Source organism: Capricornis sumatraensis, chromosome 1 (genome assembly GCF_032405125.1).
Source record: "Capricornis sumatraensis isolate serow.1 chromosome 1, serow.2, whole genome shotgun sequence".
Taxonomy (NCBI): domain Eukaryota; kingdom Metazoa; phylum Chordata; class Mammalia; order Artiodactyla; family Bovidae; genus Capricornis; species Capricornis sumatraensis.
Genome location: NC_091069.1, coordinates 25790366 through 25817496, shown reverse-complemented (window position 1 = coordinate 25817496; position 27131 = coordinate 25790366). Strand labels below are relative to the sequence as shown.

At 37.3% G+C, this 27131-nt stretch overlaps 1 protein-coding gene across 1 annotated transcript; it reads right to left on the bottom strand.

The window, feature by feature from the left end:
- Positions 1-518: 518 nt before the first annotated feature.
- GEN1 (GEN1 Holliday junction 5' flap endonuclease) lies at positions 519-20128 on the bottom strand. Its single transcript, XM_068985830.1, has 13 exons — positions 19968-20128; positions 18906-19092; positions 15415-15591; positions 13656-13766; positions 11583-11656; positions 9282-9373; positions 7663-7813; positions 6888-6924; positions 6717-6797; positions 5662-5792; positions 4555-4616; positions 2511-2651; positions 519-1849 (listed from the first exon to the last, which is right to left on the bottom strand). Exons 1-13 carry the CDS (start codon positions 20126-20128, stop codon positions 519-521), a joined length of 2736 nt encoding a protein of 911 aa, XP_068841931.1.
- Between the last annotated feature and the right edge of the window lie 7003 nt (positions 20129-27131).

Here is a 27131-nt window from a genome sequence, read left to right as displayed (position 1 = left end):
GATTACTGAAACTGGAAGAGCAATTGAAAGTATCTTCACATTGAAAGTAAAATAAATTTTAAAAAAGAGAGTAAATGTAACTCCCAGAAAGGTACAATAGAAGACATGAGAATGCAGGCAATTATAAAGTTATCCTCTGGGGAACATGTTGTAATATCCAAAAATGCTTTAGAAGCTTGTGGAAGAAATGAGTAAAAATGAACAAAAGGGTGCATTTACTGTTTAGTGCTACGCAAACATTTTAAGGATATAACTAAAGCATAATCAATAAAGATATTTTTTAAAATGGAAAAAGTATGTTATAAAAATATACATTATCTAGAGTTCTCACTAAGGAGGATAATGCTTTAAAACCAAAGTTTTAGGGAACATTTTAATTACAGTTTTGATTAAAATGGCAAGGGTCTCGTAATATATAGAACCACATTAAATTTTTCTACTACACATTAGTCAGATGCCTTCCTTCTGCTTCTGCTAACAGTACTAGAACACTAAGTCATACCTGAATATTTTAAACTTCAAGTGTTTTGGAACCTTAGTTTTAATCTCTGACTTAAAGGAAGAGGACTATCCAAACAGGTACCAGAGTCATCTTTATCCTTATGGTATCGTAGAAAACTAGGAGGCTCTTTTGGGGCATCTGGGAGACAGGCTTCTTCATTTCTAGCTGTTTTATAAGCCTGGACACACTGCTCAATTTCTTTAATATATGCCTTAGGGTTACTCAATTTGTTGGCATCATTTTTCTTGAGCTGGGTTGGGCTATGCTTCTGAGAACTCTGCTTCACTTTTTGAGTTGTGGATTTAGCTTTCCCAAACTTTGGGATACTTTCTTCATCAGAGGAAAGTCTGTCAAGGCAAACACTCTTCTTCATTACAGTTTTCCGAGCGATTTGAACGCCAGCTTTTGTACTATGATATAAAGCAGCATTTGGTGGCCCAGTTCTAACATTGGAGGTTTTCGTTCCTGGGTTATTGACAGACAACGGTACAGATGTATTTGATTTCTCATTTTCTTGAAATAGTTGGTCTCCTTTTAGAACTTTACAGTTTCTAGATTCATTTTGCAAATGAATTCCTAGAAGATCCTTGGAAAGATATGGTGGACAATGAGAAGTACTATTAGCAACACACTGTTCTTTTACAGTAAGTAGTGAGAAAGTTTTTAGGTCAACATCTGGTTCTACAGTATTCTGAGGATATGATTTTATAAGTATTCGTTCCTTTAAGGGTAAATCCTGAAGATGTAAATCACTAATGCCAGAAAGTAGGTGCTCCTCAGGATTAGTCTTCTGAAGATCCCAACAGGACAGTTTATTAACACTGGTGTTGTGCCGTTCTGATTCACAATACAACTGCTCTGGATTATTTTTTAAACTGTCAAGAATAGCTGTTTCAAGTTCCGATTTTAAACCATGAGTAAATGTGTTCCTGGGGATGGCAGGCGAATTACTAGAAGAAGTACTAAAAGAAGTACCTTCCCAGTCGATGGTGCTCAAGTGTAGATCAGCAACTGCGGATATATTATGGGATGAGGTACTAGGTTGACTAGATTCTGCAATTAGAGACTTACTGATATCTTTAATTTGCTGCACAGCCAAAGATCTTGGAGAAGATATTGACTGTTCTTGTGCAGTCAAACAGACAGCATCTTCAGGTAAGAGCAAGACATTCAATGGTGTGGAAATAGATTCCTCGGGTGATGCAGAATCAGGGGAAATTTCCAAGCTTAACTTGGAATTCTGCTTAGGAAAGATTTCCCATGTGGGTTTTAAAGTCATATGTGACTGAACTTTCATCATCTCATCTGATTCTTGCAAACTGTTTCCGTTAGACTTAATTTTCATGCCTGAAAAGAAACAAATATATAATACAATTAAAATCTATTTTATTTATTTTTTACACAGGCATCTGTTGGATTTATTGTTACATGTAATAAAGGTAATTTTTGCAAAGTATTTTTTAAAATAGTGAATAATATCTTAAAGGACAGTGGGAAATCTATTTTAAATCTATTTTATTTTCTTTAATGTGGGTAAATAAGAGTTCAGATCAGAAATCTATATGATCAATTTTTGCCTCTTTTGTCTCAGGGCATTCCTGAAAACTGTTTTATACCTAATTATAACAAAATAATTACTAATAAAATATTATAAAATATTTTCTTTCAGAAATAGTATTAATGTCATGTTATAAAAAGGTTAAAATTTCTTCACTGAGTTCTGGGAAATAAAATATATTTATAATCCTAAATATGTTATACATACTAATTGCTCAATAAATGGTTAGTGTAATTACTATTATTAACACTCAGTTAAGTTAGCAGACCCAGAGCAGAATAGTTTTTTCCAGGTTTTCATATTTTAAAACAAAGTATGTCAAGACAAAGGAGCAAGAGTATAATCCTTACTATTGATTTTACAGAATCAGCAAAATGTGGACAAGGTAGATCCAAATAGAACAATTCCTTTATGTGCGGAGCATAAATAGTTATCAAATGTGATACTTACTTTTTTGTTTCTTCCCTTTATTTTCTGACTTTTGTTTTTGGTAAATAGCAACAATCTCAGGATAAGCTGCTTCAAACAATGACTCTTCTTCTATTGTTTGTAGAGCCAATTCTCCATGTTTATCTTCCGTAGCATAATGTTCTAACGGATTAAAAATACAATAAAACAACCTTAATAACAGATCTGAAATACTCCATTTTCCCAGGTAACTCATTTTACCAGGTCAACTAAGTTATTAACAAATGGATAACTCATGCATTACAGGCAGACGCTTTAACCTCTGAGCCACCAGGGAAGTCCCTGAAAATCTTACTGTACAACATCTCTATTCTAATAATCTGTTGATACAGAAGTGATCTTTTTCCACCTGGCAAGAGCTGGAAAGAAATTCTATTTAAATTAGAACTTTAAATTTCTCTTATTTTAGAGATGGTAGGAACAGCTTAGAGAAAGGTTCAGTTCAGTTCAGTCCAGTCGCTCAGTCATGTCCGACTCTTTGCGACCCCATGAATCGCAGCACGCCAGGCCTCCCTGTCCATCACCAACTCCCGGAGTTTACTCAAACTCGTGTCCATCAAGTTGGTCGTGCTATGCAGCCATCTCATCCTCTATCGTCCCCTTCTCCTCTGCTCCCAATCCCTCCCAGCATCAGAGTCTTTTCCAATGAGTCAACTCTTTGCATGAGGTGGCCAAAGTATTGGAGTTTCAGCATCAGTCCTTCCAAAGAACACCCAGGACTGATCTCCTTTAGAATGGACTGGTTGGATCTCCTTGCAGTGGCCAAGAGGGGCTGTCCCTCACCCAAGGTCAGGGGTGGTGGCCGAGAGGTCAAGAGAAAGGTTAGTCAGTTTTAATTCAGTATAATAAGTGTAAAACTCCAGATAAAGCATGAAAACAGACAACTTACTAAAACTTTAACATTGGTTTTCTTTAGTAGTAGCTTCTGAAAAGGACAGAATTGAAAGGTCATCAAAACTATTACCATTTTCCAGATTGCGATTCAAAGATTATCAGTCTCTCAAGGAAATACCCAGGCTTGCTTGGACTCACAAGAACTCAATAAACAAAAATGAGAATGCTAATGTGTGCATTTACAATGAGATACATAAATAGTACACTAGATTCTTATGTTTATCCTATATGAGAGCAAAACTACATAAGAAATGTAAGTTAATGTGTCCGAAGAAGAAACAATGGAAACAAGTGAACTTAAGAGTATTTCTTAAAGCAACCTGGGGTACATTTTCTCCTTAAGGCATAACTCCAACAAGGATAAATGAAAGTGGGCACCTAACCCTGAGTTCTAGACAGAAGAGATGCATGGCGAAACTGGGTTAATGGCATTGTCTTTCCTGAAAATACACTGTAGTAGGTGAAATTGTTTCTATATGGTTTTCAAAATTCTTTAGCTACTTTTCTACTATTCCCTTGAACAGCTTACGTAATTCTTTATCGTTCATCAACTAGAACTTATTGACAAATCTGTTTTCTCACTCAGTCACATGTAATTATACAATCTAATTTCAAAGCCAAACAGAAATGAATTTGGGATTATTTTCCATTTTAAGTGCTCAGTTCTTCCCCTGCCTTCAGTTTTGGAGCTAATTCAGAGTTCACTGTATTTCTGTCTACAGAAAATAAGAGTCATTTGATACTATAAATTCCCATGAAAACTAAACACAGTAAAGAAAGAAAAGGAAGGAAAGGAAGAAAGGAAAGGAAGCACCACAGGTGCTTCATTCTATCAGCAACCTTCATTTCTTGAGAACTGATTATACAGTGAAATCCAATGACCAGACTATTTGTAGTAGTATTTTCTTTAGAGATAGACATCAAAACCATTTCCATATTGTTTTTGTAAACATTAACTACAAAAGGAATATCAATTTCAGACATTTAAAATTTACTATGAGTTACATATAGTACAGGTACACTGATGTATGTGATTCATTTCTTTTTTATATACACACATATGTTTTACATATGATATCTACTAAACGTACATGACTAAATGTTATAAATTTTCCTTAAAGTATGTACATACCAGGCTTTTCCCATTCTATTTCAAAACAATGAACTCCATTTCTGATTCGGTTTTTAACGATTCTGAAAAAAAAAACCACATCTAATGGGGTCTAATTGCATGAGTCATTTGGAAATCTTCAATTTGTTGATTGAATAACTCAATGCCCGCTAATTTTTATTGTTTTAATAATATTCTAAAGATTCTGTAAGGAACTACTGTATAGTTATTTCTGATTTGCTTATTTAAAAGATAGTGTTTATAATTGTTAGATCTTATCAGATAATCTTCATATGTCTGCAAGTGTCTTGCCAACCAGTGAATAATTTTAATGAAGTCTCAGTTGCCAATTATTTTTACTCAAAGCTTTGAAATATTACTCCATCATTCTGACGTCTACTATTGTCATCAAAGATGTACGTTAATGGATTGTGACTCCTTTGGAACTTATCTTTTTTAATACTTTCCCAAAACTTTTTATTTTGAAAATTTTCAAACATTAAGAAAAGTTTCAAGAATAGTAAAATGAATAATCATATACCCTTCACTGAGAGTCACCAATTCTCAGTTTCAGCCCCTCCACTTACTTTACATTTCTGTTCCCTTTCTGGTCCACTGACACTGAGATAATTACCTAGTTAAGCCTAGCTACAACTTTTTATAGGGGCCTCCCAGGTGGCACTAGTGGAAAGAACCCACCTGCCATTGCATGTTAGACATAAGAAACACAGGTCCTTGGGTCGGGAAGATCCCATGGAGGGCACAGTAACCTATTCCAGTATTCGAGAATCCCATGAACAGAGGAGCCTGGCGGGCTGAAGTCCATAGGCTCACACAGAGTCAGAGACAACTGAAGCAACTTAGCACAGCACAACTTTTTATATTTCTTTAACAGTCTATTATTACTACATGTTTGAGGCTGAAAAGTATCAAAGCATCAACTTACTATGTTATCTTGACACTAACCCCTGAACAAGCTTTTAATATTCCAGCAGACCTTTCCTCCATTCTTCTAAAACAGAGATATATTGATATATCCTGCTATTAAAGATATTAAGAAGAATACTTTAGATCATAAGACGTTCCCATGAAAACATAGGGAGTTGTCCACACAATTCTTTATATTACCGAATCGGCTGCAGTTGATTAGAGTTCCTTCGACCGAGCTTCCTTTCTGTCATGTCATAGTGGGTCAACAGTGTCAACAATTTCTCACATGCATAGTGATTGGGCCACTCCATTTTTTCAAGAGTAAATCTCTGTAAATGTAATAAAAAATATAATAAGACTTCATTATCTCTTGGTGAACAAACAGCACTCTCAGGTGATCTTATCTTTTCCGTAAGAGCTAACTAATATTAAAAGTTGTGTCAACAGGAAGATTCCCATAAGCAGTGAGCCTCCTAAGGAGGCAATACTACACAATGATTTCAGTGTGAGGGTTCTGGGTCTGAATGCCAGCATATTTCCTAGATGATGGGTAAATTACTTAAACTCTTTCAGCCTCAGGTTTTCTCTCTGTAAAATACAATCCAGTACATGGATTATGAAGTTAGGGAAGATTACACGCAATGTGTTAAATATAATATCAAATTTTAAATGTTCAATAAATGTTGGTTGCCATTATTATTACTGTGGTTGGTAGAGCTAAGCAACAAGCAGTTACAATTTATCGAGTGACTGTTTTTCTACTTACTGTACTAGGGGTTAATACAAATAGTCTCATTTAATCCTCAAAGTGACTTCACAAGATAGGTAATCTTGTTTCTATTTTTGAGGAAAACACATATCTAGGGTTACATGGTAAGTGACAGACTGTCCAAATTTAAATTTAGGTCAATGTGCTTGTAAACTATACTGTCTTCCGAAACAATATGCTTGATCTTTACATTCTCCAGTTATTAGCATCTCTCCCTCAACACAGTCCTGAATACAACACATCTGCACATGGCCTTTAAAGTGTCTTGTAAAGAACAGCATAACTGTGATTTGTCTTACGGTCTGCAATATATAGCTACTGTGTGACAAAGGAATGAAAAGTAGATATAAATGCCTGCAAAATACACATGCACTCAACAGCTATCTACTTCAAACCTCCTCTCAGAGCAATCAAAGTGATTACCCCTTCTTTTCTTTCTAGTATCCAACTTTACACTGTAAAGTAAGAGTTTATTTCCAGATACCTGAAACAATAATAAATCAGGTCTTTGGTACCTGACTGCCTTCACCAATTTATCCTTGTTCAGAAGGAATTCTTGAGTAACCTAGCAAGAGAAGAGAAAGTAAGAATGGAGACTTCAAACTTTTATAAAAACCTTCTGAGATAAATACATAGTTGAATTAATATTCATTACCTCATGGAATGGGAATCCCTCACAACTGCAAGCTTTTCTGAAAATAAGTTATATACAGGTTATTAATCAGGCAATTTTAGATAGACTCTAAAATCATGTATGGATGTGAGAGTTGGACTATAAAGAAAGCTGAGTGCTGAAAAATTGATGCTTTTGAACTGTGGTGTTGGAGAAGACTCTTGAGAGTCCCTTGGACTGCAAGGAGATCCAACCAGTCCAACCTAAAGGAAATCAGTCCTGGGTGTTCACTGCAAGGACTGATGCTGAAGCTAAAACTCCAATACTTTGGCCACCTGATGCGAAGAGCTGTCTCATTTGAAAAGACCCTGATGCTGGGAAAGATAGAGGGCAGGAGGAGAAGGGGACGACAGAGGATGAGATGGCTGGATGGCATCACCGACTCAATGGACATGGGCTTGGGTAGACTCCGGGGAGTTGGTGATGGACAGGGAGGCCTGGCGTGCTGCGGTTCATGGGGTTGCAAAGAGTCGGACACGACTGAGTGACTGAACTGAACTGAAAATCATCACCTCTAATCTCATCTCCTTTACTGAAAAGTGTCCTTGCACAGTATACCAGTTATCAACCTTCTCACTGAAATATTATTCAATTACTACCTTATAAAATGGCCGAACTTTTGAATAGAATCTAGAAAGGGATTTTGTGAAACATTATTAATCTACACATGAGGGGAAGTTATGTGGAAATAATTCAACCAAAGGTATATAAATAGGTCACACAGCAGAAAACACTGAGTGCAAAAATATAACCTTACTTCTTAATGTTGTTTTCTATTGTACTCAGTTGCCTTTCATGTTCTGCACGGTGCCATTCACAAGGACAACAGTATTCATAATCATGTGGTTCACAGTATCGATCAGTTTGACATAATTTGCATCCAATATGTTCATGATCCTTAGATGAACCTTTACGGAGACACAAAAAGTATAATTTTCACTGCCTTTTAGAATTATCTTCTATATACTTTTTTTTTTTTGCCTTACCTAAATTTTCAAAAACAAACACTGCCTAGCATAACACCTAGCATATAGAAGGGTTTCAATACATTTAGGTTGAATAGAGTAATAAACACAACAGTAATTCTTAGGATAAACTAAGTCCTTAGCTGTTACGATCACTGACACTATTTTATTTTTTCGTAAATTACTCTTCTATCTGAAAGTGTTAATTTGTAATATGAAACTGTACATTTAGAGTAATCAATGGAAGACTGTGGAGTACGAGGTAGTTACATACAAGAAGGATATTGTTGGTAAAAATTATTTAGTCAATAGAATAATTCTTTAAAGAATATGAAAGGAATACAGCAGTTATTATCTCTGCTAGTGGCTAGCTCTCAGTTACCTATATAGCTATTTTTAAACTAAGCTTGGAATATAAACAAATTCTGGTTGTGGCCTGGATGTTGGGCCCTAGTGACCATTAAAAGGAAAGCATGACTACCTTCAGCACTGTCTTGAGAATACATGAGAGCTTACATAAGTGATATAACCTAAAACCACCATTCATAAGGCATCAAAAAAACAAAACAAAAAAAAAACCACCCTGCAGAATGGCATCTTATCTATAAAAACATTTATTTCTTCCATGCTATCATCTATAATTCTTAAATGCCAATGAAAATATATTAAGAAAAATAGATAGAGCAGAATTTCTTTTAAAAGATGAGCTAACATCATCTCCTAATCTCTCCTGAGAGCAAAAGGCTTTTTTGACCCAGTACATGTCAGAAACATCTTTTTTTTAAAAGATAATTCTTATATTGCAAAAAGAGAGATGGGCTTTTTTTAGTCTATTTATTAGTTCCCTGATCAGGGACTGAACTCAGGCCTTTGGCAGTGAAAGCATGGAGCACTAGCAACTGGACTGCCAGAGAATTTCCAGGGACATCATTTTTTAAATCAAGACTAATGAAGAGAATCGAAGCTATTTTCAGTAACAGTGAACATGTATTAGAAATTAATGTTAAGTCACTATCTTCACACACAATAAAAATACACCATATAAAGATAAACAAAACACTGATATAAAAACACTTCCATTTTCCCCTAAGATTTATCAGTACAATTTTTTCTTAAAATGGATTTCTACATTGAAAACATAATTTTAACACTGAAATAATTTGATAATGCAGTTTGAAGCTACGGTTATCCTATATCTATCACTGATATGACATTACTTCATTCAGTAAGTATTTACTGAGTGTCTACTGTGTCTATGTGACACAACTCCTGACTCTGCGGGTTCCTAATCTGGTAAGGAAGGTAGGTAAGTAAAAAGTACCAAAGGAATAGAGATGAAACATAGGTATATACTAAACATAGGTAGCTTGACAGCAGTGTTCTAGAGATATCATTCCTTATGTCTGCTTACCTGGATGGGAACACACAGAGCAATGAGCCAGTTTGTTAATGAGTACTGGTTGTGAATTAGAGTAACAAGATTTTTCATTCCACTGATTAAACCTTTAAAAGAAAATGGTTTTAAAAAAACAACAAACAAATACTAAGGTTACCAAACTGCCATGTTCTCAAAGGTCACGCTATTCTGATCCTTTCCACTTGCCTACTTATTTTCCCTTTGGCAGTAAAGTTGCTGTCCTAGCCTGGGAACATAAAAACATAAAAAAATTTAAAACTCAGGGGAAGGTTAGTCTAAACTAATAAAAATCAGAATGACAGATTATTATAAGAAAATATAATCTCATTATTTTCAACTGTGAAGACAAACATAAAATATTGCCAAAAGTTCACCTTTGCTGAAACTGTCTCAATAAGAATGATTTATAGTTAGGCAACATTCAGAAAACAAAGATCATGGCATCTGGTCCCATCACTTCATGGGAAATAGATGGGGAAACAGTGGAAACAGTATCAGACTTTATTTTTTGGGCTCCAAAATCACTGCAGATGGTGACTGCAGCCATGAAATTAAAAGACACTTACTCCTTGGAAGAAAAGTTATGACCAACCTAGATAGCGTATTCAAAAGCAGAGACATTACTTTGCCGACTAAGGTCCGTCTAGTCAAGGCTATGGTTTTCCTAGTGGTCATGTATGGATATGAGAGTTGGACTGTTAAGAAGGCTGAGCGCCGAAGAATTGATGCTTTTGAACTGTGGTGTTGGAGAAGACTCTAGAGTCCCTTGCACTGCAAGGAGATCCAACCAGTCCACTCTGAAGGAGATCAGCCCTGGGGTTTCTTTGGAAGGAATGATGCTAAAGCTGAAACTCCAGTACTTTGGCCACGTCATGCGAAGAGTTGACTCATTGGAAAAGACTCTGATGCTGGGAGGGATTGGGGGCAGGAGGAGAAGGGGACGACAGAGGATGAGATGGCTAGATGGCATCACTGACTCGATGGATGTGAGTCTGAGTGAACTCCGGGAGTTGGTGATGGACAGGGAGGCCTGGCATGCTGCGATTCATGGGGTCGGAAAGAGTCGGACACAACTGAGCAACTGAACTGAACTGAACTGAGGAGTCATATTTGCTTGCTTTTTCTTTTTTATTCTTCACAATTCCCAAATCATTCCTTAATTCATCCCCATGCCAAAGTACACCTTTGCTTTCCTGCTTTGGAAAACGGTAATTGCTGATATTAATAATGAGTTTATTAAAGTCTTAGATCTATCATTAGCCTTACAGTGGAAAGAGAGGCATGTTAGGAAAGAGCATGAATATCTGAAATCTTTCTCATGGTCATTCCAATCTTCATTTCTACCACTTGATGCTTCTTTTCATTTACTATCGTATACCTACTGGAGGCCAAGATTATTTTAACTGTCTCAGTGTCCTGGTTCCTTTCCTTCTATTCATTCTATGCTTTATTATCATCAATATTCATTTTTTATAAAACACTGCCCTCATCAAGCAAATATAATTGATAGATTCGTTTTGAAAGCTCAAAACAAAACAGCAGAGTTTGCAAACTTCAATATACTCTTAATTTTCCTGAATCCTCAAATGAAGTGTTAGTTGCTCAGTCATGTCCGACTCTTTGCAACCCCATTGACTGTAGCCTGCCAGGCTCCTCTGTCCATAGGATTCTCCAGGCAAGAATACTGCAGTGGGTTGCCATTTCCTTCTCCAGGAGAATCTTCCAGACCCAGGGATCAGATCTTGCTCTACCGCATCAGAGGTAGATTCTTTACCTTTTGAACTACCAGAGAAGCCTGAATCCTCAAATCATATAGGCTACATTCATTATAATGTGTGGATATAGAACAAAGGGTAGTGAAGTAAAACTTTTCATCAAGTGTTACTAATTAAACATTTGCAACATGTCAGACATTTATAGAAAAATACAATATTGAAGTATTTATATAAAAATAATTTTAAATATAAAATTATGTTGGTTTATCTTTACTTGCTAATAAAATAGTCTAAGATAGCTTATGGCAAATGTCCATGGTTATAAATAAACCCATTTGACATCTTCCTACTTGTGTTTGTAGTGAGCTAATGATATTGACGATACAAAGCATGGCTTAGGACATGTTCTTTTCAGCTTTCTTTGGAAAACATCAGAATAAATAAGTGATTGTCAATGAAAATATAGATCAGCTTAAAAATACAAAACCCTCTTTTGGAAAGCCCAATACTTATTGTATACACTATTAAATTCAACAAGTCTAGAAGACTAATGTCATAAGCAAAAATAATTTTTAGTTACCTCTGAAGTAAACTTTGCCCTTTCAAAATCTTTATCAGTTTTAATGCTTGCTCTTTTCCAACTCCAGGGACTCCCTTTCAGAAAGTGGGAAAATAAATTCAAATGTTAATCACTAGAGAACAGATTGAAGGATGATGCATTCATTCAATGTAGGACTGTGCAGCTCAGAGAAGAAGGTAACTCTGTGTGCAAGACGCATTGTTAGGTGTAAACGAAAACTGCAGAAGAGAATATGGTGTGGCTTATATTTGTAGGTTAAATAGCAATTATAGTATTAACTTATGTAATCAAAAAAGTCAGAGAGTTACATACAAAAGCACTTACAGTTTATTTTAGGAGAGGGAGGAACAGCATTTTAGATGAACAGCATTTCATTTTCTATGTTCATTATTTTGATAATATTTTAACTTAAGAAAATTAAAACAAACATTTAATTTCTAATACTATATATATATACACACATCTATCTATCTGTATAAATAAGTATATTCACATGATAATTTCTGGTTTAGATTGAGTCTTCTAGTTCCTATAAAAGTTATTAATATTTTTTTGTAAGCAATGCTGCTCTTTAGCCAATATGTAACAGGACAGACATATCAGTGTTAAAATACTTCCAAAGTGGTTAGTAAACAGTCACTGCCCACATATCCTGAGTGCCTGCTGGCAAAGGAATCTTCTCCCTAATGTGAGTTCCCTTCCCAACCCACCTACACCGAGGATTAGGGTTACACATGGCACAACAGAGGGTACCAGAAGCTCGTTCCATTTCTACAGCCTATGTCTTTAGTAAACCAGTTACTAGATATTTTGCATATGACCCTTCTTGTATTAGCATTTAGTTACATATTAGATTTTTTCCAAAAATTTTTTCAGCAAATTATGTTATTATAGTAGCATCTTAAAGATCATTAAGTACAATGATATAAATAGATAGCAGTTTTGGTTGCAAAGATATAAAAAATCAAATAGGCAAGGCTAGTCTATAATGTAATAAATACCACTATAGCTGAAACTGGTTTTTGTCAGTTCAAGTTTGCAAATTTTTTCTTATGATATTCAACACTGGGTTGTTTCCAGACTTTAATTATGATGCAATTACATATAGGAAATAGTAATTTTCTATTTCAGAATGAGAACTACAATAATTATTTTTTTGTGTTATTTAACAGCTTTTTTTCCTCCTGTTTTCTTTTCTTGTTAAAAAAATGATTGATTTCTCTATTTGGTCACTGGTGACACAGATTAGAAATCAGAATTAATAATTTTACTATCCTATTATTTTTTCCCTCTTCTATGCCCCAGTGAAAAAAAATACATGTCATCCCTCTTTAGACTTCTCTTAGGTATACAGTCTATAGTATAATGAAGGATTTTAAAAGGATACAAAGATGATCAGCAGGGACATAATAATGGGACTATATAAAAATAGCAGGAGTTACAATATAAAACATTTTGTATTTTTAAATATCATATTTATGAATGGGGTTCTGATTTTAATTCTTAATTCATCCCTCACCTATTATACCTGTCACTGAGTATGTATTGTTATCTTAAGATATAAAATAAAAAGGCTTTCATGAGCAAAGCTCAATGCAGTGCTAAGAGGCATAGAGGGATGAATGACTTAGCTCAATAATCATGTTGCCTAGCAACAGTAACAATAACATGGAGCATGTGTACAGTTAAAAAGTTACTATGGAGATTCAAAACCAGAACACAGACAAACAGTGATAGAAACTAATATTGGCTGAGACAAGAAAAGAGTAGCTCCTATTTTTCTAAAAGGACAGTTGAATGTGAATATGAATCTCTTAGAGTAATAGTATACTGAGATTCAGGCTGTAGTACCAGTTATGATTCTATTCTCATTTAGAACATTCAGTGTCACAGTGAGCGAGCATTTTAATGTCACTTGAAATATTGATTATTTTAGTTACTGAATAGTTTATTACACCCATATCTAAATTAGATCCTTAACTATATAATACCATATTATATTCATATTTATGTACCATGTAAGGTATGAGAAAAAGCCACTATGAATACTAAATAAATACAATTTCAGCATACCTTTGGAAGATAATCACAGCCAAGTAGTATTGCCAGCCCAACCAGAGCATCTCTATTCAAACCTAGTTTACTCTTGATGGATGACATTGTATAACAGTCAACATGTGGGTCCTAGAAGAAGGTACAGATTTTGTTTCATCTTCAGAAAACTAAACAAAATCAACATTGTAAAACATAATTTGTCAAAGTGAAGTGAAAGTGAAGTGGCTCAGTAGTGTCCGACTCTTTGCGACCCCGTGAAGCCACCAGGCTCCTCCGTCCATGGGATTCTCCAGGCAAGAATACTGGAGTAGGTTGCCATTTCCTTCTCCAATTTGTCAAAGCTGCCTCTAAATATTTATCCTAAAAGTTTAAAATTATCTTGATCACCAGAATCTTCATATAACCTAACATTTTAACATCTGAAAATAAAATCAAGTTTCAAAAATAGCTTTAAAAAAACTATAGTAGTAATTTTTTTCTTGTTTTTTGGTGTCTACAAAAGTAGATTTTCATCTTACATAATTAAACATAAAATGTATATTATAGAAAGTAAACATTCCCTGTAAACGCATCATCTGAAGTAACTATTATTGATAGCTACGCATATTCCTTTAAGAAACTTTAACACATATATGCAAATGCTTATTTATAGTAAAAATAGGCTTATATAAAAATACTATTTTGCAATATTTCTTGCTCACTAATACATTTGGATATCTTAGTTGCTTCAGTCGTGTTCGACTCTTTGCAACCCTATGGACTGCAGCCCTCCAGGCTCCTCGCTCCATGGGATTCTCCAGACAAGAATACTGGAGTGGGTTGCCATGCCTTCCTCCCTGGGTATCTTACTGACCCAGGGATTGAACCCGCATCTCTCATGTCTCCTGCATTGCAGGTGAGTTCTTTACTACCAGAGCTACCTAGGCCTTAATGACTGCTTACTATTATACTAGATGGACTCCAAGACAGTTTTTCTCAATGGGGACACTGGGAGCATTTTCAGAAAGATAACAGAATTCTCTGGCAAATGGCTTAGTTTTCCTGGCTTCGATACATCAAATGTCCATAGTCTCCCTTGCTCAACCCTGAACAGTTACAATGAATATGTCTCATGTATAGTACCTGCCTCCATGAAAACCATGGCTGTATTTAGCCATTCCCTATCAATGGGCATTTGGGTTGTTTGCCAAGTTTTTACAAGTATTGACAATGCTGCAACTACTAATAACATCCTTGTAGATCTCTCTTTGCATACTTGGAGGTGTTTTGAGGGTTACTAACAGTGGAAATTCTGGTTCAAGGCAATACATATCACATGATATTTTATAACACATAACTGAAACTGATTCAGAAGTATACCATGTGAAACAAATCAAGTTCTTAGAGAAATCCACATTTAAAAGAGAATGAACCATGCAGTAGTGATATTTTTAATATGAGTAAACATTTTATTTAGCAATTGCTGTGTACCAAGCATTATGGTAAAGAATCCCCCTTGCAATGCAGGAGATCCTGGTCCTGTCCCTGGGTTGGGAAGATCCCCTGGAGAAGAAAATGGCAACCCACTCCAGTGTTCTTGCAAGGAGAATCCCATGGACAGAGGAGCCTGGCGGGCTGTAGAGAGTCAGACAAGACTTCACGATCATGTGCACACACACAAAAAAACACAAGCATTACAGTAAGCATTTTATACATTTTAGTTTATCTAATCTTCTAATAATCCCCTTTAAAAACTTAGTTTTTAAAACAAATGCTGAAAAAGAGAAAGAAAAAATACCTTGGTGTTCATAGTGAAATTCCTATAAACAGTCTGGGCCCCATAAAGGAAAGTGTCTCCATCATTGGTGAGGCAGCCATCCACATAACCACTGGCATTGAGGTAGGCACACATGGCTTCAGCTTCACCAGCAGCTTGGACCCAGGGAATTCCTAAGCATTCCAGCATATCAAGACACTGAAAAGAAAAAGTAGGTGCAACAAATCTAGGAACATTTGCATTGCTGCTTTTTATGGTGTTTAACTTACTGTTATATTACAAATACTAATAGCTTTTTAGTTATGTTTTAAATTATGATATTTAAGAAATAATTGGAAATGTGAACACAATACTTTCGAGCATTAAGGAATGAATGATTGCTGAACTTTTATGTACATTAATAAATACTGTATTGAGTCATGACTGACCCATTAAGAGAAACAATACTATGTGTGGGATTTGCTTCAAAATAATGTGGAAGTAGGGAAGCAGGTGGGAGTATAGGTGAAACAAAATTGCTCAAGTTGATAATTTTTAAAGATTGGTGATGGGTTACTTTTGTATTATTTAAAATTTTCTGTAATGAAAAGCTAAAAATTTTGATGTCAATTAAAAAGTAATCTATATCCAATTAAATATTAACTTAAAATTATTTTTTTAAAGTAACGAATATTCAGTTTTCACCGTTCAGTGTTATCTCAATAATTTAGAAATATCTTTAAATTATAATAATTAATCACATTAACATTTACATTTGTAAAACTATAGCAATCCTTTTCACATGATGACCATCCCAATATGAGCTCTTCTGAAGAAGTTGCAAGTACACAATTTTGGCTTGAGAACTTAAAAGTTCACTTTTTATCACCTCCCCTGTACAATGAAACTCTTATTGTGGGAAACCACACAGGGGCCGGTTGTTGGAGTGCTCCAGGGAAGTCACAAGTCTGTGCAGGATGTTTGTTATCAACCTCCTGATGTATAAATAATCTGCTATAGCTTTCTTTGGGTTATGAATTTAACTCTGTTGGGTAGCTTCAGCTTTACAGCTTCGTGCATTCTTTTTTATTGTATGTCACACTCTCATTCTATCATTGGGGAATACTGGGTATGGTGAGGAAAAGTGGCTATTTACTTGCTTCTAGAGGGACAGAATAAATATCTCTTGTTTTAATTGGTTGTTTACATGTTATATTATGTAATAAAAAACCTCTGCCAGATGTTGCCCAAGGTGGACAAGGTTCAGAAAGACAAAGTACCAAGTCAAAAAAAAGGTACTTTTCAGGACTCTAGCTAGGGGACCTTAGGGAGACAGACTTGTTATAGGTGCTGCTCAACTGAAACATAGTTGTTTCTTCCTTACCCCTAGATAAGAAGTATCCTTTCATAAAAAACAACAAGAGATTCCAGATTCTTGTGCTGCTGGTCGCTTCAGTCGTGTCTGACTCTGTGTGACCCCATAGACGGCAGCCCACCAGGCTCCCTGGGATTCTCCAGGCAAGAACACTGGAGTGGGTTGCCATTTCCTTCTCCAAAGCATGAAAGTGAAAAGTGAAAGTGAAGTCGCTCAGTCATGTCCAACTCTTAGCAACCCCATGGACTGCAGCCTACCAGGCTCCTCCGTCCATGGGATTTTCCAGGCAAGAGTACTGGAGTGAGGTACCATTGCCTTCTCCAAGATTCTTGTGCATGTCCTCCTAACTCTTTTCAAAAGCTAGCACAGAATTTGTGATGAGGTTGGCTGGAATTTTCCCTGCCCTAAGTCTCTATGATGTGGGGTAGAAGTTGTTTTGGAGGACTAATTTGTGCTTTTCATGCTTGCAACTAAAAATGGCACTAGATTAGGAGAACGTAAGGCCTAGCAACAGACTGTAGAGAAATATGATAATGATTAATGGGCAGGCAACACTGAATCAACATAAAATGTCTAAGTACACCACAACTGGTGAAATAAAGAAATAAGAATATAAGCATTTTCTCAAAAAGACAAACACCTTTTTGCTTTATACTGGGTGTTTAATGCCTTCATATGTGAACCATAGATATTTCTAGGAACTGATATATAATAATTAGAATACATACAGATATTTTCTTCAATTATTGATAGTCATTAAGATGGAATAATCACTAATTGGAAGTTACTTTTTTTAATCACATGAAAATAAAAAATAGAAAAAAAAATGGACAAAACTTCTGGAGAAAAAAGCTTATTAATTTGTGCAATGTCTTTTAAAAGAAATTAAAATTTTAATCAACATTTAAGAAGAAAAACAGGGATGTGAACTCAAAACAAATATCATAAAAGGTTTATATCCTTAGCCTATAAAGAAATTGAACAAAACAATAGTAAAATCTCAAAAAGGTTAAGTGGGAAAAGGATATGATGGTCCTTACTTACAGAAGAACTAAAACTAACTTAATGTTTAACTTCACCACTGAAAGAATATGACATATAACTATGTATTATATGTATTTATATGTACTATATAAACCAATAAATAAATGTCTTTGACTTTGCACATAATAGTACAAAGATAGAATTCTTAATATCCAAAGATTTTGTGGATGCACTGAAATTGCTTATCTCATATCTGTACTGGTAGGAAGTAGTTGGCAAGAGTTATATAAAATCCTTCCTAAACTTAGGTCTATCAAGCCCACTTTGGGTAATTTATTTTCAAATCACAAGAAAAAGCTATGTTCACAAAAAAAATGTTTCTCACGATTTCATGTATAATAGAGAAGAACTGAAAAGCAAACAATATACAATATACAACCATGGGGAATGATTTCAAGTACAACCACATTACAAGTAATAATTCTGAATAGAATATGGTAACAGGGAAATACGGGTATGCTACATTAAGTGAAAAGTCCAAGATAAAAATTACTTGTGCATGATTATGACAACTTTAAAAATTAAACACATTTAAAAAGATACAAAATAGTTATAGCTTCCTATTGTTTTACTTATATACTTTATCTTATTATAGATTTATCTTTTTTAAGATATATATTTTGTAACAGATAAACATATTAAAATAATAACTTTTTATAATTACAAAGCCCTGAGGGAAGCCAAATCAAATTCTATTAACTATTATTAATCCTGAATGAGTAAAGTATGAATTAATGAGACTGCTATTCTAGGAATTTGTTAAGTGCTGAAGGTTTCATGAAACTTAACATATTAAGTCCCAATTATGTACCAGTTGCTTTAGATATATTTTCTCTGATTTTCACTATAACCTTGTAAAGTACTATTACCCTCATTTTACAGAGTAGGAAATGAGGTAAAGATAGGTTAAAAATCTTGCCCCTAGACTTTCTAGATGCCAGAATCGGAACTTGAACATGGGTGTTTCACTCCAAAGCATAAACTCTCTTCTCTATTCACATTGGCCTTTTAGTGAAGACAGTAAGTATTAAAGATATTGACCAACAAAGTTTATTACAGTAAAATACACTCTTTAATTCAAATCAGAATTATTGAATCAGGCCCGAATGCTTACCTCCTTCAAGACTGACTTAAAATGTGATCTCCCTGTTTTCTGAGACCATGTTTTTCCAGAAGGTCCATATCGGACCTGATTCCTCTTACTGATGACATCAGCTTTCAGGTGGGGGGGTTCCCCTTCCATAACGAACACCAGCTTTACATCCATTAGCGTTAAATATGAGATACGAAAAAATAGATTCCTGAAATAGAAAAAGTTAATGATACTTTAATCATCATATATGAATAGCAGAAGTCAACACTGCAGAATGACATAATGGCAAAGACACTAGTATCAAAAATGCTACATGCAATAACGTCTTATTTATTATGATTTTCAGTAGACTGAACTGGGAAACCACTGCTTATTTTTTAGCAAAGGAGATTTATGATTATTCTAATTGCAATGTGGGAAATGGTTTGGAGGAGGAGGAAGCCAAGAGAAGAGGGAGGGAAGCTAGTGAAAACTTCATCTCAACAGGGCATATAAGAGATGTTGTCATACACGGAGGTAGTGCTTCTGGAGAGAAGTTTGTGAATGCAACATATGTTCTGGAAGGGGAACTGGCCAGACTTCAGATGGACTGGATACGGGGAGAGGTAAAGCAGGGGAAGAATGGCTCCCAAATTCCTGGCTTTTAGTCACTGAAATATCCTAGGGGATATGTTAAATAGGCAGTCAGGTCTACGAGTCTGGAGCTTCAAGGGTATGAAGTACAAATTTGTGAGTCACCAGTATGAGATGGCTCAGTGATAAAGAATCTGCCTGTTAATGCAGGAGACATGTGTTCAATTCCTGGGTCAGGAAGATCTCCTGAAGGAGGAAATGGCCATCTACTGCAGTATTCTTGCCAGGAAAATCCCATGGACAGAGGAGCCTGATGGGCTATAGTCCACAGGGTTGCAAAGAGTTGGACACAACTGACTGAGCACACACACACACAATATGGAGATGGCAGATATGGGCATGTGAATACATTTTAAAATCTCAAAATGCAAAATGGCAACAACAAAACAAATGAAGTGGAAACAAAACCAAGAAGTCCACCTACCTATATTCTGAGAATGTTTACTTTACCTGAGGTGGGGCTTCATGACTGTCCCAATCATTTTTTTGACTGACTGTGCTTCACACACCCAGAGACTCAGATCAACCGCAATGGTTTTCCCACTGAGACTGTGCAAGTGGACGTGTTGTTTAACAGGCTCCAAAATTTGCCACAAGTCATTTACTCCCATCCTGGTGGTTATCTGTTATTTGAAACAAACTTTTCAAAAGATTGTTAAAAGACATAGAAGCTCAGAACAAAAATTTAGACAGTGTATTTTGAGCTAGTTGGGGGTGATTCATAAATAGTATTCTCATTTTCTTTTACTAGTCAGCTCTTCAGGATGAATCAAGAATACCTGAAACATTAAAAATGGTGGTAATACACTTAGTGGCTACAAAAATACTGATGCAGCAGCTGAAAAGTTATCAGCAGAATACAGCATGCTGAATTTGCCCTTAAAATCCACTCATGTCACCCAATATGTTTCTCTGTATTACTGAAAAATAAAGTTACTTTAAAATTTAAAGTCACCAAATGTCAATGGTTGTCTCTCTTCATTCTTTCTTCTTTTCCACGCTGCCTGTAGCAGTGGCTGACAATAAATTTTTCACATGGTCACATTAATACTGAATGAAATCTGGAAAATAAAAGGAAAAATTACCCTCATCCCAAAGGGTGGTAATTGGCTTTGCTCCAGTGAATAATAAGAGCTAACAAATGCAGAGAAAGATCGAAGGAACTGGTAATGTGTATTTGTCTTGTTGAGAATTCACTCCTTGATCTACATACCTAAAGAGAGAATAGGACTAGTCCTCTATCATAATCAGGAAAAAACAAATAGACAAAAACAAGGAAGAATGCAAACACACGAACAAAAGACAAAAACACAGGATTAATGAAGGAAAACTCTGATGGATAAGTGGAGGGGAGATAGAAAATGAAGACTTGAAGAATAGGTAATTATTTTTTTAAAAAAGAGCATTGGCTTTTTAAACTACAACGTCACACATGTTCATTGTGGGGAAATAAAACAACTTTTTAAAGAAAAATATTTTAAAATGACCTATAGTCCCATTTGGGCTTTACTGGTGCCTTAGCAGTAAAGAATCTGTCTGCAACGCAAAAGAGATGCAGGTTTGATTCCTGGGTCAGGATAATCCCCTGGAGGAGGGCAGCAACCACTCCAGTATTTTTGCCTGGGAAATCCCATGGACAGAGGAGCCTGTAGGGAGGGCTGCAGTCCACGGGGTTGCAAAGAGTTGGACATGACTAAAGCGACTGAGTACAGGAGCACAGTTTCACTATTCAAAAAAAAAACTGTTAAAACTGTTTTCTATGTACATGATATTTAAAAAAAAAAAAATTAGCTTAAGCTCTGCTATCGTAACCTGCTTTGGTATTTTCTATATGCAAGTTTTCCTTTATTAAACATCTATAGCTGTTTTGAACCGTGGTGTTGGAGAAGACTCTTGAGAGTCCCTTGGACTGCAAGGAGATCCAACCAGTCAATTCTGAAGGAGATCAGCCCTGGGATTTCTTTGGAAGGAATGATGCTGAAGCTGAAACTCCAGTACTTTGGCCACCTCATGTGAAGAGTTGACTCATTGGAAAAGACTCTGATGTTGGGAGGGATTGGAGGCAGGAGGAGAAGGGGACGACAGAGGATGAGATGGCTGGATGGCATCACTGACTCGATGGACGTGAGTGTGAGTGAACTCCGGGAGCTGGTGATGGACAGGGAGGCTTGGCGTGCTGCGATTCATGGGGTCGCAGAGTCAGACACGACTGAGCAACTGAACTGAACTGATAGCTGTTTTTCTTTTCCTTTATTATTTGATAAAACTATTATGTAGCATTTGAAGATTCAGTCTGACTATATAACAGATCAGTTCAGTTCAATCGCTCAGTCGTGTTCAACTCTTTGCGACCCCATGGACTGCAGCACACCCAGCTTCCCTGTCCATCACCAACTCCCAGAGCTCACTCAAACTCATGTCCATTGAGTCAGTGATGCCATCCAACCATCTCATCCTCTGTCATCCCCTTCTCCTCCTTCTTCCAATCTTTCCCAGCATCATCAGGGTCTTTTCCAATGAGTCAGTTCTTCGCATCAGGTGGCCAAAGTATAGGAGCTTCAGCTTCAGCCTCAGTCCTTCTAATGAATATTCAGGACCAATTTCCTTTAGGATTGACTGGTTGGATCTCTTTGCAATCCAAGGGACTCTCAGGAGTCTTCTCGAACACCACAGTTCAACAGCATCAATTCTTCGGCAATTAGCTTTCTTTATGGTCCAACTCTCACACTCATACATGACTACTGGAAAAATCATAGCTTGGACTAGACAGATATATTACAGATATCCTCTGAGTAATGACCTTATTTCCTTCTAAAAACACAAGGATATAAAAACATATTAAGACAAAAAACTATCATCATAATGTAAAACAATTCTAAATAAAATGCAACCGTATTGTCTGCTCCTTTAAGAGAGTCCATAGTAAAAGTAAATGCTCTCAAGTTGTACATGACTGCAAAGAAAATAAATGCTGGAAGCATGGTTGTCCTTCTGTGAGTTTTTCTGAATCTTAATTTTAAATGTGGCCAGTGTTACCACAAGCAGTAGTTTGTGCACTCATTTTTAAGAAGAGCTGCACAAACTTTTGCTCATATGTCACTTTAGAAGGAGTATTATAGATTTAAAAAGAGAAGAAAGCATCAGCTAATGGTGGTTCCAGTGCTTGTACTATCTATTTCACAAGAAGGCCCACAGATTGAATGTGGGTGACATTGCAGCAGATGCAGAATCAAGGTCTTGCCTAAATATTAAGTAACGGAATATGGATATAGTCATATTTCAATTAAATATGTGGTCAATAAAAAGCAATGTTCTATAACTTTATGAGTGCATGAGTATCAAACATGACTTCAGTATGGCTTTTTTAGGGATGAGAGTCACACCTTCTGGTTTATTGCAGAACACCTAAGAGTGAGTCACCTGGTCTCAGGCAAGGTAGATCTTTTCCCCAACCCTTCCAGATCTAAAGCTCACTCCTTCCAACCACAGCTCTAATATAGACAGTGATGAATAAGGGTGTTGGGTGTCACATAGTGCAGTGTTGTTTGTCATGGCACACACAAACACACATTTATGTATAGGACTGAAATGTAAACTGTACTCCTTCTTTGGTTAGGCTGCACAGGGATCTTAGTTCCCCAACACAAGCCCCTTGCAATAGAAGCTCACAGTCCTAACCACTGGACTGTCAGGGAATTCCCTTCTCCAAGTTATTGATAAAGAAAATCTAACCTCCTACTTTATCTTTACATGGATACACAATATGGACATGAGATTGAGCAGGCTCCAAGAGTTGGTGATGGACAGGGAAGCCTGGCATGCTGTAGTCCATGGGGTCACAAAGAGGCAGACACGACTGAGTGACTGAACTGAACTGACAATGGGCATCTAATTCTTGATTCCACCATCTCTCCTCAAAACTGTCTACCCTTAGTCATTCCCAAATACTCAGTTGCTTAGGCAAAAAACCTAGCAGTCATTCTTGATTGTTCTCTTTACTAACAGCAACTTGATCAGCAAGTCCCTTGTCTCTAAAACACACCCTAAATCCCAATTTCTGAAGAAAATTCCCTTAGTTCTTTCTGCAGTCTCCTATCTGGCCTCCCTGCTTCCACTTTTTATTACCTCCTGCTGCCGCCGCCAAGTCGCTTCAGTCAGTCATGTCCAACTCTGTGCGACCCCATAGATGGCAGCCCACCAGATTCCCCCGTCCCTGGGATTCTCCAGGCAAGAACACTGGAGTGGGTTGCCATTTCCTTCTCCAATGCATGAAAGTGAAAAGTCAAAGTGAAGTCGCTCAGTCGTGTCTGTCTGACTCTGTGACCCCATGGACTGCAGCCTACCAGTCTCCTCCGTCCATGGGATTTTCCAGGCAAGAGTACTGGAGTGGGGTGCCATTGCCTTACCTCCTACTCCTACACAATCATTAGAAGCTACACACAGAAGCCATTTCATTCTTTGTTCCTTTCTTGGCACCAGCTCTGCCTCTGAAGTGATATTAAGTAGCAATGGTAAGACTGTAAAGCATATAAAGTTCCAAAAAGGGACAGAATGTAACAATTTTTAAGATATCCAGGTACAACTAGATTTAAATATAGAACTGATGGTTCTTGCATGAGGTCATGATCAACCTGAAAAGGTTACTTGAAAATAGCTCAGCATTGGGTAAAATTTAAAAACACTGCACATAGCAAACTCACCCTAAACTGTATAATTTTATGTTCCGTTTTTATTTCAATAGGGTGCAATTTGAAATTTTTTGTGGTGTAGGATTTGATGAGTCTCTACTCATATTTTATAACATAATGACTTCACTGACATCAATCTGCTCATGCAATGTATATTATTTATATAAAAAAATCTCCTAAAATATTCTTAATTCTATAGAATTCATATGATGCAAGAACACTTATGTGAATAAGAAAGTCAGAGAAACCTATAGCAAATAATTTTATAGCCTTACTAGTGGTTTCAATTTATTTGCTTTAGTGAAAAAGCATTGGACTTGGGATAGAAAACCTAGAATTTTGATCTTGGATACATTAACTGTGTGTGTAACCTTGGGAAGACATTTAACCCATCTACAAAATGAGAGGTGTTAAAAAAGATGAATTACAAGATTCTGACATTCTTTGAATCTCATCATCAATTTTGATAGCCTGGTATTTAAACTCTATTTCAGATTATTATCACTTGGTAGAAAAAAACATGGATTTCTAGTTTAAAGAAAGAGCTTAAGAATCCCCTTCAGATTAAAACAAAACCAAATCCTTTGATGTAACCATATGGTGCCCATAAATCAGTTTATGCTCCTAAAACTTCCTTAAAAGCTAATAAGCTTTTATTGGTTAATTATAAAACTGAATGAGGTGAGAAAAGCACAGAACCTTGCTAATTCCACTAATGAATCAAATTTAAAGAACACAAAGAGGTCAATGGTCTTATTTATGTAAAAATATACATTTTATTAAACAGTTTTCCAGTTTTTAGGCATAAACATTAGAAATCTTTTTTAATGATAAAGAAGGAAATACTTTTAATTTCCCAATTCTCATGTAGATAACTGTATTTTCATATAAAGTTTGGTAAACTATAAAATTTATTTCAGTACAGGATTATACTGTATAGGATATACCACATAATTTCACTAACTAATGCTATGTTTATTGTTTGTTTTATTTTCATCTGAATTTAGCCTAAACTTTGAAGCACAATATAACCCAGGCTTAACATGCTAATAGTAAACACTTATTAAATGCTTATAATTTACCAGAACTCATCTTGCTACTGGAAATACAGTAGTGAAAAAGATCAAGCCCTGCATTTAAGGACTGTGGTTAGGTGAGCTTAGAGATAAAAAGGGAATTTCAACAAGGAGACAAGTACAGGCACAGAAGTAAGGTTAAATAGAGGAAGCGGAGTATATAGATCTGAAGAAGGCAGCTTACCTAGTGTAGGGCATCAAGGAAGGCTTCCTAAAGGAAGTGACAGCTAAGCACAGACCTCCCAACCGTGTTTCCCATCTCTTACCAACAAGGACCACTTCGGCCAGAGGCTGTAGAGTTTTCATCTATTTTGACTATGTCGTATGTGTGTCATGGCAAGGGCTAGGATCGGGGCATATATTTGATTATCTTTAGAAGTAAAGGGGTAGGAATTGTTTTTATTGGAGACCTTAAGTTTGACATCAGTTTCTTTGGGGGTGTTCTGGGTTAGCGGTAAAGATCTTTTTTCCATCTAGAAAGGAAGTGTTGGTGTACAGAAAGTGGATTACATAGCTAGATTAGCATGTCACGGGAAGAGTTGTGTAAAGACTGAAGTGGTAAGCAAAGCACTGAAAGCTAAGCCAAGGAATTTACACTTTCTTTAGTTCCGATGTTTACTGAGAGGGTTTACAATGTAAACCAGGTACGAGCTGGTGGGGGTGGGGGCGGGAAAGAAAGACTGTATATATAAACAACCACAAAGCCTTAAGGTAGTTGCTACGGGGGAAGTTATTTTCAAACACAGAGTTAACACCGAACAGGAGGAACACCCAAGTGTGCCCACGGGGTGATCGAGAAAGGCTCGCCCAGGATGGCCTAGCACCTGGCGTGGGACTTTGCCCCACGGGGCCCTGGCGAGACCATCTGGGACCCAGGGCCTCGGCTCTGCGCTTAGCGGCGGCGGATATCTCCCCCGCGGGGGCGAGCCGCGGGGTGGGGAGACCCCGGGCTCGGAGAGCCAGGGCCAGGCCGGGAGTTCCGGGCCGCGGTCCTACTCGACCCAGAGAGAACGGCGGGAGGTGTCCTGGGAAGAGGGGAGGGCAAGATAAGGACGCGAACATAGAGCTCGCCTCCAACCAGCTTGCAACCGCCCCTAGACTGCAAAGGAGCGGGTAGAGGGGCCTGGGCGGGGCCGTCTCTCCACAGATCCGCGCGGGACTTACCCGGACAACCCTGCTTCCTTGGTTTTTGGAAAGACGCCCTTCTGTCATTTACCAGTTTGGTCTGAATTCTAACTACTGCTGCCTCCAAGTTTCTAAATGTCCCTCTACTCAAAAAAAAAAAAAACAGAAAATGAAAACTTTCCTTTTGCCTTCCCAAGCAAAGCCTAGAGTTCTGAGGCTAAGCACTCAGGCCCGGAAACCTCCCCGGAAACCACTTGAATCCGGCGCCTCAGCCACGCGGCTCCGCCTCTTCCGGGAAGTGACTTCCGCCTTTCCGCAACCGCGGCCTTACACGCCGCGGCGGCGCCCAGCCAGTCGCTGTACGCATGCGCGGAACTGTAGCCGCCGTTAGGGTTCCAGGGTAGTTTTTTTTTCCTCCCCGCTTTCAGTTAGGCAACTCACCCGCCCCGACCCCTCCGCGCATCCCACAGTCGCAGAGCCCCGGCGCTCCTCCCAGCATCCCCACTGCCCGCCCAGGGGTACTTCCGGCCCCGCCTCCTAGACTCCAGTGGCGCGAAAACTCCGCAGCGCGCACGCGCGGGCGGAGCCCCAGCGGGCGGAGGGGGGGCGGGGCGCAGGCGCGGAGAGTCCGGAGGTGGGGGCCGGGGGCGGCGGGGCTCCTGCCTTCTCCCGCGGTGGGCGCGCGGTGTCTCGGGGACCAACGGCTGCTGGGCCGACTGCGAGAT

What these genes read in the sequence shown, in the direction of transcription:
- GEN1 (XM_068985830.1), bottom strand. Translation starts at nt 20,128, where the DNA reads ATGGGAGTAAATGACTTGTGGCAAATTTTGGAGCCTGTTAAACAACAC. An exon ending in GCTGTGATTATCTTCCAAAG is followed by an intron (nt 11,657 to 13,655) that starts GTATGCTGAAAT and finishes ACTTTCTGAAAG; the next exon opens with GGAGTCCCTGGAGTTGGAAA. An exon ending in AATAGAATGGGAAAAGCCTG is followed by an intron (nt 2,652 to 4,554) that starts GTATGTACATAC and finishes TTAATCCGTTAG; the next exon opens with AACATTATGCTACGGAAGAT.